The 15,415-nt window shown below is 43.0% G+C and overlaps 1 protein-coding gene across 9 annotated transcripts in view; it reads right to left on the bottom strand.

The window, feature by feature from the left end:
- The window catches only part of LOC139687525 (uncharacterized), a 585,660-nt gene that overhangs the window by 63,591 nt on the left and 506,654 nt on the right, over window positions 1–15,415 (bottom strand). For 5 of the 9 annotated variants that reach the window (XM_071584720.1, XM_071584721.1, XM_071584723.1 and 2 more), the window contains one exon: window positions 10,665–10,786. The exons of the other annotated variants lie outside the window; for them this stretch is intronic. In XM_071584720.1, the coding sequence (XP_071440821.1) occupies window positions 10,665–10,786 (122 nt within the window). The remainder of the gene's footprint in view (window positions 1–10,664; window positions 10,787–15,415) is intronic. 9 annotated transcript variants of the gene reach the window in all.

Genomic DNA, 15,415 nt, shown 5'->3' with positions numbered 1-15,415 from the left:
GGTTCACGAGCTAGACTCAATGGCACGTCCCTTTTATCATTCGTGACGCCAATGTTAATTCCAATTAAAATAGTTGCGAACCAGACACATCCGGGAAAAAATACATCGCAAATGAAATAAAAGACTCGCCAATGTGAGGAATTTGGAATGTATGAGTAAATGACTGGTTATGGCCATGTAAAACGATCGATTAACACTATCCTGACGGGTACCCCAAGGATAAGTGAGGCCAGGTCTAAACATTTGAAGCGTTACACCATTGGCCCAAGTTCACATGGCGACACACTCACTCAATTTGGCATCGTGAATCAAGACTCATAAACGTTTAGCTGTTGTGCGAGGCCATAACAGATAAGGATAACAATGGGGCCTCATTTGAGATCGGATAAAACCAATGGCGCATATATATAAGGCGTTAAGATGGTTGACGGGGAAGCGAGGTACATACACTACTCACTCCTCTTTCATTCTGCTCACACAACACACCTTATACTATCCCCGCTTCAACAGAGGGGGCACGACTACAAAGGGAAATGAGTGACGCGATCCCGATGCCCAGACGAACCATCATCATCCTTCCCTCTCTCTCACCTTCAGACAAGGAGACGAGGTTTCCCCCCCTCCCCTCCCACTTAGAAAGAGAGGGAGAGACGCTCGCCAGACAAAAATGATTCGGCCGCCAAAATCTTCAATGTCATGAACTCGAAAAGCAATTACCCACGAGAAGGGAATGTAAACGAGGAACGTTTCGGCGAAGCAAGGCTGAAGCACACCTACAGTCTCAGCAGCGAATTGGCTCATTTTTCTTCTGCGACTTATATGCTCTAGAGGTTTTATTTTCCTTAATACAAGATAAAAATGTGGGTTTATTCCTGGCAAGAGATTAGGTAAACTGTAACGTTCCGAAACGGTTTCGGGCGGGAAAACACTCGAGTTTGCATTTGACAAAAATAAATCCACTGGATTTTGCCTATTTTTTTCAGATTCCAAAAGGAGGAATAATTGTTATTCGACCTCGTTTTGGGAGGATGATATTTTTCGTCAAAAGTAGTTCGGTGTGTACTAGGTCCATTTTCCCCTCCGCTGTCACCCGTAGAGCAGTCCCGCTCAAAGATAATGTTCTTTCAGTACACTCATTTTGTACGCATATTCTTAACTTGGTACATTTCGATCCTGAAAAAAGGTACAGGTTATACCATTATTTACGAAATACAAATATACGAATCTCAATTTCCGATTCAGTAAATCCAAAGCGTTCACCTCGTAAATATTACAGCCAAAAATGCAAACACCGTAAACATGACCATTTAAGAAATTAATACCAGCAGAAACAGTTATCAGTTTAAGATCAGTTGATATATCGACGTTATAATAGCCACCCAAGTTTTGCAAAAATTATACGCAAGTCGGTCAGAAATTATATTTTTCGCTTATACTGTTAGTATATGGGACCTCACGAAGTTAAACGGATTGATTGCCGAATTGGATCGCGTGAAGCGTAGAGGAGCTAGATTTGTAAAACGCTGTTATGATGAACTTAATAGCATTTCCAAAATGCCAAAGGAGCTAGGCTGGGAATCACACACGGAGCGAAGGTTAAATTGCAGATTAAATCTTTCGCATTAATTGGAATGACGTCTCTTTAGCAGTGATGTTGAAAATATATTATTACCCCAATCGTACTACGGTAGGAGAGATCATATCAGTAAAATTAGAGAGATTACGTGTAGAACAGTTAGATTTTGGATGTCATTTTTTCTGTGAACGATAAGGGATCAGAATAACATTTTCCGACCGCAGTAGGGTCATATCCGGGTGAAAATTAGTCTGGTGTGTATTCACCCCCAGCCACCCACTCTAGCGGTGGCTTGCAGGGTACTAAAATGTATATGATATAAAATATACCTAAGATAATAAACAATATATTTGTAAAAGAAAACGTCGAATTTCATCCAGCATTACGAGCCCATGCACGGGCCTTTTTAGCATCTTCATGGACGTAAATCTGATCCATTTTGCGGCAGCTGACACTGGCGATAATTTAAACAGCCAAATTTAGCTATTCCGTTCCCAGTTTCTGTCCTGCTAGTGCTTCATACGAAACACACACCAACAAGCAAATCAACTGCAATTAATCGCTTGACTTTGGCAAGAAATTGAGCAACACCAATTAGTTTAATCCTTAGCATATGACTGCGTTTGGTAAGTAAGTGCAATTCGAGAGCATTCCACGCTCCTACCACGTTCTAAAAATCGGATATCAAGTATCCCGCGGTCATTTACGGTGAACAACTTGGCAACATCGCCGAGTGGGCGTTGGGACTGTTGGCATGTCAGTTGACGGAGGAGGAAGGCCCTCGCGGCGGCCACGGTGTGGGTGGGTGACCGTCTGGGCGTGGATGATTAAGGGAGGAGGATGGGAGGGATGAAGAGCGGGCGGGGAGCAGGGAAAGAATGGAAAGGGTGGGGGGATACAGGTGGTCGCCGATAGAGCCGAGCGGGGGAGTTGGCATGGCGAAGGGCGGGTGAAGCGGGAGGGATCGAATCAATTGCCAAGGGAAAAGGCCAGAAGGAAAGAGAGTGCGTGAGAGCTCACTCATCCTCACTTCCACAACACCGATTGACTTATTTCACCGTCTAGTTCGCCCTCTCGCAGCATGCCGAAACAATGTACTTAAAAACGTCGGCGTGAAAGCATTCATTCCAAGGCCTATAGATTTTCTCATTCTGATAATTTATTTGCATGATCTCTTTGCTAATGGCGATGTCCATTTCATCAACAATTTGACATACGTCATTTTCCGCGGCTTAATACGAAAGAAGTTTTTTTTTGACTTCCAGTCTTTCATGCATGGTACTCGACCGCGACTCTGAGTACTTCATATGCCTGATGTGGATGCACCCTCTGCCACACGCCTTACTGGTGGCTTGCATAGCATCATATGGATGCGATTTTAATCAGTCGCGAAGCAATCGAGCGGGTTCTGCACTCGGAAGCCGGCTGGATGGTTCCGTGCTCGACTTCAGGTAATAATAATAGTGACGCCGAGCTAAAAATTAACTCTTCTGATAATCTGAAATGGGAATCTGCTGGGGATTGGGAGTTGGCACCTAGAAACCTCTGCGCATTTTTAAACTCATTTTATTGTGACCATCAATGCGGACCATTTTAGGCTAAAAACTTGAAGACACTGCAACAATTTCGGAGGGTAAATATCATTCGCCTTGACCGGGATTCGAACCCGAATGCCTTGATGTCCGGCTGAATCCTTCAGCCAATTGAGCTACCGAGGCGCCCTCTTGCACTCCGAAATTTTCGATAACTTAACTGGCTAAAGCACTCGGTCGCACATCGAGGGATCCAGGTTCGAATCCCGATCAAGGCAAATGATTTTGACATCCTGAAATTTAAGCACTGTAATGGACAATTAGCAGACGACTCCGTTAAAAGTTACTTTCGCGGAATCTCCCGAAATATGTTAGAATTTGTTAAAGGCATCGTACTTGTGTGTAAAATTTTCTCCAAATAATTTCACTTTTAAATTATATAGCTGCATACATTTTAGGATAACCTTTAGTTTTAATGTTGTATACCTATGAATCACTCCTCAACACATTTCCTAGCATCGGCTTGCAGGGTACATCATCCATATCTAAACAATCTCACCACCTTTACAGTTTGAGGCAGAATTTCATTCAACATCAGGAATGCACAACCAACATTAAAACGGGTCCCTTGTGGACGTTGAAAATGTTCTTAAGTCCCCCTTTAGAATTCATATGATTCTAGATTCAGCCTCCACAATCGAACCGTCCTTCACGTTGAGAGGGCTACAGTAGGTCATTCAAATATTTTCCTTTCAAACAAGAACGATTGAGTGCCCGAGGGTGCAATGTGGTATTCAATGTGGATTCGGGTAAAATTTGAAACAAACGGCATGAAATTAATTAAATCACCTTTTGCAATCTTGCATTCACCCTATTTGTTTCCGATAACGTGCAAAAAAAACAAGATTTTTGCGGTTTGACAAAATACAACATTTTCCACCAAGTGCTGCCCTTCAGTAGCTTAACGCATTGCGGTGCGTTTGCCATAGAATGATAGCCCCTCGCTTCAAATGCCTGCTCACCCAATTCGACCGTGAACTTAAGCGCAGACCGGTCAGCGGGGGAGAGGGGACGAAATAATCTGCATCCCACACATTCAGCCTTCAGTCCTTTTCGGCCGACCCCTAGGCCCAAACGCAGAGAGATCACCTCTACCAATATCCGCTGTCCCTAGCTTCCCTACCCGTAACTGCAGACTTTTTTTCAACCCATCCCACACCTCCCCCATTCCTCCCTTTCGCCGACCGTCGACTCCTCCCTCCTCCTCTATTTCTCCCCACACTCCAATCCCCTCCTTCACTCTACCCATTCCACTCACCATTCCCCTTCGCTGCAATCCTTCCCCTCCTGTTCATCTTCCCGCACCCCGCCCCACCCCTCCCACATACACTCCCCTCGCCCCTTCCTCCCCATCCTTGGCCACCTCGTTTTTTTTTACCCTTCGCCCTTCAATCTCAAGGAGGTAAAAACCCAGACGCGGCGTTGCCGATTCGCTCAAACTTCCATTAGGTTGTGAGCGGAAACATCGGATGGGGATGACAGCGGAAGTCAAGGGAAAAAGGACTTTAATGGAGGCGAGAGAGGAAAGTCGTTGCGAAGTCCGCGGGTCGGAGGGGAAAAATGTAAAATCCAGGTGGCGCGGCTTTTAAAGGGATACAAGCGGGCAAAGGAGAGGTTTGCAGATAATATTTTTCAGCTCCATATGCCGTCACAAAGCGGCCAACGGACGGAAGCGTCGATCAACGATTGTGAGAGACCAAAGACAGAAATGAGGCGGCAACGGCCAGGTGGGAGAACTTTAGCGTAAAAAGATAAACACCCCCGTACCGTTTCAGTGGCTGGACGAGATATTTCATTCCGTGGAAAATTCGTAAAAGTTGGAAAATTGTTCTGAAACAGTACTGGGGTCCAGTTTGAATATATATATATATATATATATATATATATATATATATATATATACAACACGTCCCAACAGCAAAATACAAAAATTTGGGAACAATTGAAAGTTTCAATGTTTTTAAAGACACTGGACATACTTCGCCCAAGGTCGCGAAAAAAGAACTTATCAAGTAGCACTTCGATCCTTTTCCTTCAACAATCCTATAACTGGGTGTAATATTTAACTATAACGAATGGCAAAATGACAAAAAAGGGTGGTGTGAAACCTTTGGTTATCAGCATTTGATGAAACAAATACTAGTAGAAAAGCAAGGGAGCAGTTATGCGAAGGTGAATGGAAAAAAATACTTTAGGAATGTGCGCGGTGAACTATGTGAAATATGATCTATGTGGTACTCCAGAAGTAAACACGACCAATGCACACACGATTACTTGACGGTCACCCGAAGCCATGAAGCATTGCCCTATCCTCGCCAACGGCTGACCTTAAACGACCCCGACAAAAAGGCGCCTTCCTTGTTCCCCTTCCTCCAGCCCTCCCTCTCGCAATCCCACCGCACCCCTCTTCTCTTCCCAAAACACTCGTGCCACCTCCGTCCGCACCGCAGCATCGCACGCAGGCGGGGAAAAAACCTGCTCCGGGACACAGGGATGCAGTCGAAGTGAACACCGAACCAAACAGGTTGGATGAGCAGCATGCTTAAGGGGCACAGTGGAATAGCACCCTAATCATCCAGGAAGAATCAATTTAATTTCAACTCGCATGGTTCCACTTTTATGGAAAATATCAGATTTGTGCAAATATTTCCATGCACTCATTCTATAATAATAAGTTCCCAAGGGTACTCCTTATGAGGATGTCTCTCAGCTAGCTCAAGGTGTTCTCTAGCCAGCTTCGAACCTGTTCGCTGCATGCATCCTTATTCATAAGGATGCATGCAGATTTCATTTGTAGATATACGCATATGTCGATCTGTCCAGTGTAAATTATCCCGTGATGCTTGCGTTTTTGCTGAAAAATTAATAAAGGAACTAAGGCTATTCCTGGATAAAAAAAGCAAAGGCTTGGATTAATTATCCTCACACACTGAATGAGATCAACAAACAGTGTCTTAGAAATTAGGGGCTTCTATAATTGCACGATAAATACAAGGGAGCTCCGAAATCTAAGGAGGGAAATCACACACCTTGACAAACAAAGGCACAAAGCAAGAAGAAACAATACCGCAAGGTTGAATTAAAAGGCTTCAGAATCAGTCCCTAGCCTAGTAAATTCGCAAGAACGTCTCCTTCCCAAGGTTTGGAACTTATTCCCTCTCACCCCATACCAACCGGCAAAATGGGGTGCTCAGCCCTTATCTGCCTTTTCGCTAAATGGGTCACGGAAACGTCACTTTGGAGAGCATCCTGCTCCAATTCTGCGACGCATAAATATGCCAAGCAAAAAAAATCGAGGGAAAGAGGAGAAATTTAAGATAAGGAAGGGTGTAGCCCTCCCTCCAACTGGCGACGTAAAAGAAAGAAACGTCTATGAAGCATGGAAAATGAAATATCAAGTACACATAGATCGGACGAAAAAAAACGAATTCACATAGAACCCGAAACCCATAATGCCTGTGACGCCCCAATGTTTCTCTTCGATTTATTCTCCCTTATCGAGGAGGAGACGATAGAAATGTGCATGCCACTCGCAAGGGTTTGAGGGGTTCGTGAAGACGTGGAGAGTACACTCTCGCAGTTTCACGCGACGCCCATATGCGCCCGCAGAGGACTGCCTCAATGTGATCGATCAGGATGGGTCGGCCGGCCAGCCGCCTCTTAAACACAACGCTTGGTTGAACGGGGAGAGGGAGGAGGAGAGGGTAGGGGCTGACAACCGACAATCCCCCCCCCGTCTTGCTTGCCTGGGGCCGCCATCTTTGCGTGACATTCGTAACCACATGAGCGAGGGACTAAATGAAGGCGTTTCGCGAGGAGCGAGATACGTTCCTCGGCTCGCCTCTTCACCTCTCCCGGTAGTGGCGCCCCACCCAGCGCGTCAACACACCTGAAACCTTAGTTCTGCAGCCAGGAATGTCGCGCAACACGCAATTCCCACAACAGACTCCATAAGAATGCCACGTGAAGTGGGCTACGACACGATGTGTATATGCATTATAAAATTCACGAAAGGTCTCAAATACGTATTATAAAATTAAAAAAAAGACATTTTCAACTGCTACTGCCAAGGCAATATTAAACAACTATTACAACTATCTGGCGCGAAAAAGCTCATTTATATTCTATTGCGCTTTTTCTACAAAGTAAAATACTTGACGGGATATGTGCACCAATAACCGCGTGGAATAGGACTTCTTATACACATGCAAATAACATTTGTATCGTAAATGATATTATTTGCGCCACAGGACGGATATAACTACGCGCTTGAATTTGATGAGCACACTACATATCGAGGTTAAAGGTGAGGCTGAATCATTCGTCGGAATCAATGAAGGAGGCTAAATTCATTTCATGCATCAAGACATGGCCGCACCTTCTAAAAAGATCACTCGTGTAATTGTGGTATCTTTCAATTTTACGAAGTCACGCCAAATAACATTTATTGGTAATTTTACCAGTGAAGGTAGGTTTTGGATGGACACAGACCATACACCGGTACAACTATTTACGTACATACAGGTATACTTGACAAAACACAACCTAAAATTTGACACGAAAATGGCCCCTTCTTCGATTCCTCATACTACCTTCAATTCGTCCAACATTCCTATCCATTTCATACCCTTTCCTTGTTTGCCTCAAGTATTCCTCTCTATTACAGTTTCCAACACATTCCATTTCCAATCAAAATGCTTTGCATTCATCCTTCCAGCCTCCTTTGATGTCTCTATATTCCCCTCCCTCTCCTCGCCGGCCATGCCTTGCACTTCGTCGATTGGTTTCCTTTGTGTCTACTTCACCTTTCCAACCTTCTCCACGGCCACATTCCAAAAGCCTCTTTTCTACGCCTATCATATCTTGCTTCAATTACTATACCTTTTTAGTGTTCATCATAATATTTTCGGTGTAAATAATTGAGGTGGTTTCCTGTTGCTTTCCTCAACAACATTACCTATAATATATTAACATTAGTCCCAAAATTCAAATGTTCGAACACGAAGAAGATAACGGTTTACAACGATTTCAACTGCTCTTGATCATAACTCATAGGTGATATTTTCTAAGTACTAAATACACTTTGTTCTGGTAAATAATTGTAAGATTATCAAAGAATATTTCCTGGCGATCGACTTGATTAGTCAATTATAAGGACTAAATGTAACCGCATTGACCCTTCGAATATTTTACCTATTTTTCAAAGGAAAATATTCCCGATTTTGCGAATGCAAATTTTAGAAACTTCATATTTTGGAATTTATATAATGCCGACCAGTAATAGTTTATCAGCATGACCATAAAGTACGAAAGAGAACTTCACATAGATAGGGACTCGAGGAAAATGAGGACTGAATGAAAGAACCAGCAGGAAAGAAATGCTCTGGGAGGAAAAATATACCAGAGAACATGGCGGAAATAGAAAAGGCCAAAGAATAACACAATCAAGCTGCGCGCAACTTACAACAGTGAAATAATGTTGAGGAGTATTTAAAATTACACCATCGACGGAATAATGAACTGTGTCACATAAGTTAAATGCTCTCAGCCTTCCTTTCACGTACAACTGGAGATTTTCAAATTTTATGGTGCAATATCTTTTTCCACGTTTAAACATAGGCACACACAATGTGGTCTCAACATGCGTCGACAATTACGAACGCTCATTCAACGTTTTATTAAGAGAGAATGGCAAAAAATTTACACTATAGGGTACCTACACAAAAACGAAAGCCTGCTGGTTGGATATTTTCAAGCCAAAATTTCGGTTAAATTCGGGGAATTTCACAGGGTTTACACCGCACGAAATCATGATTACTTACGTGTCTATCGCCTGGTGCATTTTGATATCATAAGGGCTTAACAAAAGAACAAAAGGTCACGAATAATTAAGGAAGGGCTTCAACACCTCCCTCACTTGGGAGTCGATAACAGGTTAGAAAAATAGAAGGAAGTCAAAACTTTTCACACGCCCTGAATGGTTGCGTCTCCTCGAGCAAAACAAGATAACCCCCAAGCCGCCAGGGGAGGACGGTAAAACCCACTACTCTTTCGGGCTCCCCCCTCTCTACGCATGCTGCAGGATATTGAAAATTGCGCCCGCATTACCATAAGCCGTCATTAAGGCAGGGCTTCCACCACGGAGAGGAGGGGGAGTGAATAGAGGACAGGGCAGAGGGGAACGGGGAAGATAGAGGAGATGAAAAAAGGGCAGGAGGGGGACGCAAGAGGAGGCTTGTGCTTCACGGGGTGCGTGAGAAGCAACGGAAGCCGCCTTTAAGGGAGGGAGATAGTGTGTACGTGTAGAAGCAAAGGGTGTGAGAGAGAGAGTAGGGTAGGAAAAAACGAAAAACGATTGTGAGGTTTAGAAGTACGAGAGGTGGAGAGGAAGAGGAGGGGGAACGAGAAGGACGGAGGGAAAATGAGGTGAGGGCATCGCGAAAGCGGACAAACTAATGCAGGGAAAGGTGTAGGCAGGGGGGGGGGGTTGACAGCAAGGAGGAGACGGTGGGGGGCGGGTAGTTCGTCGCCCCACGGCGCGGACGGAGGCTTCTCAAACACTGTACCTCCGTCAAAGCATTCTTCGCGCGGGCAAGCGTGAGCTTAATTGTGACGTTATGATGACGGTGGGGGGGAACAGGAAGGGAGGGGGGGCGAAGGAGAGGGGTGAAGGGTTGATGTCGTATTTTCCGAGGCGGTGAGGGAAAGGGAAGTGACGAGGGGTCCAGAATGTTACGAAAACCTTGAGGGGTTCCTTCACAAGTTTTGAATGACAATGCAAGGGGTAAAACCTCATTTTTGCACCATATATTCTACTCTTAAATACTCCATCATGAAGGCCTTAATAAGCGACACCTGCAAACAAGAGATGGTTTTATGGCCACGGTCAGGTTTCGAGGCTTATCTGCTAATATGCATGCATGGTCGTGGCCGATGATGGCTTGGCTGCTGCCGGTAGGGACAGATTTGGGATGTTCAATCTGGAAATTACGCAGCGCAATCTGCAGGATTTGGTAGGTCGAGGGACAGCAATTATTTGTGTGCTCACTGCACAGACACAAGGCGCAAGCCCTGCACTACCCAGAGCTATCGCGCCCTCATTCTCCACTAGTCGATTCCATTACCCCACTGTTCCCCGGGGTGGCTTTAACGCGGGACCCCAGGGTTTCGCACGGCACAGATGACAGGGATAGAACGTACAATGTGACAAAACACGGAGCAAGATTTACTACCTAAGGAGGTTAGGAACTGTCCCGAGACCGATTTCAAAAATATTTACAATTATATTTTTCTCGATAATACTATTTAACAATAGCCAACGGCGCTAGATAAGGTTTCGATGAGCCCAGTCAGTGTACAATGCACGAATGCACTTGCAAACTCTGAATGACACGACACAAAAGCCCCTTAAACCGCATGGTACATATTTAATTACTCTCTACCTCCCTCAATTCTATCCAAAATGCACATTCTTTTCCTCCCTCTTCCCCGCTTACTCAACATTCTCCCCTCTTTCAGTCTCCAGCATCCCATTGCCTCTCAGTGTTTCCTGCATTCGTTTGTCCTGCCTCCTTAGAATTTCTTCCAACAACCCTCTCTCTCTCTTCCCCTGCCATGCCTAGAAAAACAAAATATGCAGAAAGGAAAACAAATTAAGTTTTCTCAATAATGAATACATAAATTCATTCTAATGATATCTAACATTCTTTTTCTTATCTTCAATGTGTAAAAGTAAATAATTTTGATGGAATGGCCATTACGAGATTGCAATTGCAAATATGAAAATTTGTTGGTTTAAGTCCAAGATTTTCTCTCAACACTTATCGACAACCAGAAGAAATTTTCATTTCAATGCCATCTCAAGTTTCGAATATTCTCGACACTATTGAGCTTCTTTTTTTTTAATTTCAAAGGTTTTGTCGTAAAATTCTATTGGAACAGCTTCACAGACATTCAATTATATGGTGCAAACATCAAAATGTCACAGTACACGTGATTTTCGTACTATTGACAAGCAGGAACGTATTCAAGACTCATTTACATTAGGCGTTTCGCTAAATCATGAGATTTTCATGCTGGAACACACTGACACATCAAGGTCATCTGGTAATTTAAATTATGCCCGCCTGTAATAAGTTAAGGTTAGCACATTTTTATCCCAGTAACGCCACTGATATTAGTAGTTCGTTCATATGCCGTATCACAACTAGCACCAGTAATGAACAAAAATTCAGAAACCACCCAGAGATAGAAAACGTCCTGATCCTAAAATCCAGAAAATGCAACTGCTTCATGGCCAAATCATATTTTCGGGAAGTAAGTATCAGGTAAATGAATTTAAAATAAAGTTACCAAGATTATTTAAGACACTATCGTGAATGAATGCTCCGGCAAGACTAAAGACTTATGAAGATAAGAGAACATCCCAGTTTTCTTGCGACACAGGCAATTATTATGGGACGATTTTTATTTGCCGTTCCGACGATCGGGGTAAAATAAGAGAGAGAGAGAGAGGCACCGTCACCGAACGACTCAAGCATGTACTTATTCTTCCCTTGTACGATGCGTAGTCATAGCAATATCGAACCCAAGAACCCGAATGCATTTACTTAAATCCCAACATTTAATTAACTAGTCAAACACACCAGTTATTACATAATGTATATAGGCATGTATAGGTATATGTATACGTTATGCGTATGACTCTTTTTGAACATGGGCAAAGTTACAGTCTAGTCAAATGCATCAATGAACTAATATTTGTCCATTATAGTTAGTACCGAAACATCTCCCACCATACGCCCTTGGAGCGGCTTGTGGGGCGTTGTGTAGATTTGGATGAAAATTACAACTCCGAAGAAAACGTAAAACACGTTGTTAGGGTTGCTAATATTCCGACGAGGAGGCGGTCAATTTAAGTATAGAGAAAAAAGTCCGGAGGTAAAAATACTTTTATTGAGGCAAGACGATAGAAAATAAAAAGAACATCAAATCTGTTTCCATGCAATGACAGGTGCAATAAACTAGTTAAGAATTAGATAATCAGAAGGTGTGTGTGACGTCGGTTGTGAAATCACACAAGGAAGCCTTAAGCAAGCGTTTTCGCAATTCATCATGGCGTTCAAGGGTTCCGTTCATTATTTTTTTATTTTGCAAATGCCTTGCTGAAATGTAATGAATTGTATCCCCGGTCATGCATGAGCTTTAGAATCAATTTGAAGATTCTATTAAGGTAATATGACATGTAAGGCACAGAACATTACACCGAAATTTAAGTTAGGCTCGGATTAACTTTGCCATCTTCTTCTCATAGATTATGCTTGACTTAGGGAATCGCACTTGAAGGGCCACTGAATTCTCCCGAATCGCGTTACTTAGAGAGTAACTGAATCGATGTTGATTTTAGTCTGCTGAAAATTAATGACACAAGTTATTCCAAAATTCATGTAATATCTTGAGGAATGAACAACCATTCAGTCATAAATCTCCATACACGTTTTCCATCCTTCGAAATCCGTTTGGACAACAATCAGATCTGATTCATGGCACTTCATCAGACATTTACTGTAGCCATATTTCATTGGACATATTTCTCTTGCATGGAATATGTAATACAATCACCCATACTATTTATTATATATATTTTTGAAATCCCCAAAGATATGGCAACGCTCCCTTAAATGAAATAACCAGTTCTCGAGTAAAAGTGTGTTCTGAATCATTTATTAAAATTCTTAACTGACCCTTACATTTTGGCCTTTAGAGGCATCATATTTTCCTACTATGGTCGCAGATCTTGTACACCTACTCATAAAAAGTTACTCTGCTTTCGGAAAATGATCAATGGCTAAAGGCAATTTCACATTAAGACTCCATAAATCTTCCATGGAAACATAAATGAGATAAAAAATAACAAAATTTTATCAATTCAAATCATTTTTTACAATGGCAGGAGGTACAAAACGATGAAAAGTAAGGCCAAAGGCTCCTGAAACCGACAGGTCAACCATTTATTTACATGTCCGATGAAGCATCATACGTCTTCAGAAAAGTGATGCCTAAAATTTAATTTCGAGTTTTCAACATTATCATTGATACATTATAATGGACGACGACCAACACAATCAAGTGGTAATAGAGCACGCGCGGTGTAATAATATCACCTCCGTGCCACACTGCACTCGCGCTTGTTTGTTTCGGGATGAGTTCCACCACCTAGGGAACCAATATAACAATTTCCTCTAATCCTTAACCCCTACACCCAGGTGTTGAATGTTACTTGTAATGTTTTCAATGGAATATTGTACATCTCACCAATTTCAATCGATTATACGACACCTACCATATGAGCATCCGCATCAGGAGATTTAACTAGCGGGTCGGGCAGTCGTGTACCAATGGTGGGCAAGTGTTGAAGGGGACTGAAAGACCGGAGATGCCCTGAAAGCATGGGCAAAGGTCGGCTCTGGTCTGGAATAGCCGAGGAGGTGGGGATTGCACCAGCGAAAGGTTAAAAAAGCAAAAAAAACGAAAGGATAGACCATGTGTAGAGAAGAGCGCGAGTGGGATGGGCGAAAGAATGCGACGTCTGTGTAACTATCGGAGGGGGGTATGGGGAAGACTGGAGGGGGCATGGGAGGTTGGGGAAAAGGTAAGAGAGGAGGGTTCGCACTAGTGTCTGTCACAGGCAAGGTGAACTGGTGTCTGGACGTCTAGACCCATCGTCATCAGCTGCTGCGGTTCTTTCGGGGGAGCGGCCGACCGACCTTCGCACCAAACACCATTTCTTCTTACGGTAAATATACACTGCATTCATCACTGGACGAGCCATATATAACAGACAAGCATCGACTCGAGGTCCTAGTCCATACAAAAAACTCCGTAAAATCGGATCATGCAGACCTTTCTTTCTTTCACTCACCAAAACCGATTTTCACGCATTTAGTTTTCTATAAACCGACTGCTTTCTACAGATTTCGCCGACTTCTGGCTTATAACGTCCCTTGATTTTTACAAGAAACTTCACCTTTCCAGAATTTACAACAGGCAGTATATCAGGGGGGCGGGGTAGACGAGATTTTCATTAAATTACAAGTTTTCGTTCTTACCCCACTAGAACTGTCATTAACTGGAGCCTTAAGTTCACTCCGATCTGGTTGAAAGCGATGGGGAACAAAGCCACGGTGAATTACGAATTCTGAAAAGGACCTATTATATATACGTTGAAAGGGTAACAACCCTATCTGGGACTGATTTCCGCTTCATAGACAAAATTTAATGAGGTTTACGAGGAATGTTTGCATTCACGTTACAAAAATTAAATAATTCATACGAAAATACTCGAAGAGAAAATCCTAATATGAAACTAGTCTTGCACATGCACAGTAACCCGACAATCATAATTTCTGCAAGTAATCTAGGAATAAAGGCGAATGGTTAGTGGAAGGGATTATGTATTCAATAGCGCAGTGAATGGGTTTTTAGTTCCCCTAGCAACAGCTAGAATAAGTAATTCTGAAGCTGTAGGCATCTCCTAATGGTCTTCATTAGCAAGCGGTAAAGTGACCGCTAATGTAACTCTGATAATTCTCCGAGAGGAACTCCACGCGTAGCCGGTTTTTGACGGAAATAGCTATATAAAAGGCCCACTGTCTGACGATAAATATAACGCATACCCAAACTTGAATTTTAACCAGACAATCTAGGTCGATAGTGATAACAGAATCTGCAAAAATGTAGTAATCAAGAGATTTTTCGGGTACCAGATCTTTCTCATAAACCACAGGGGGCACACGGAAAGGAACGACCCCCTTCCTTGTTCCTTGAATTTCGCACGCCGTTGGCTTGGTACTAGGTGAGCTGTACCCTCACCCATCAAACCGACCTTTGGATTGATAACTATGGTACATGTATATGTATTAAAAAATTCAATCATTTTCATATATTTTTTTTGCATTACAAGGGGCGTGACTGGAAATGGGCCAAGTGAGGCTAGATTAACGCCAGAAACAACTTTAAATTGCCATGCGGAAGGAAAGAAGCCATAAAACTGGGCCGTACGTAACAACAATTAGTTCAAGGTGGGATCGCTCTACGCCTCTTAGGTAACCACAAGCAGGTGCGAACCTCGGAAAAAGAAAAAAAATAAATAAAAGCCGAGAGGAAGTCAAAATCTTCCAGGGGACAGGGAAAAGAGAACGAAGGCCGCGAGCGAAAAATTACCCAAGCTGCGCCAAGGAACAGCTGA

The sequence above is a fragment of the Hetaerina americana genome, unplaced genomic scaffold, assembly GCF_022747635.1.
Source record: "Hetaerina americana unplaced genomic scaffold, ioHetAmer1.1.p SCAF_2, whole genome shotgun sequence".
Lineage (NCBI taxonomy): Eukaryota > Metazoa > Arthropoda > Insecta > Odonata > Calopterygidae > Hetaerina > Hetaerina americana.
The sequence above is the reverse complement of the archived record's forward strand: the minus strand, read 5'-3'. Positions and strand labels throughout refer to the sequence as shown.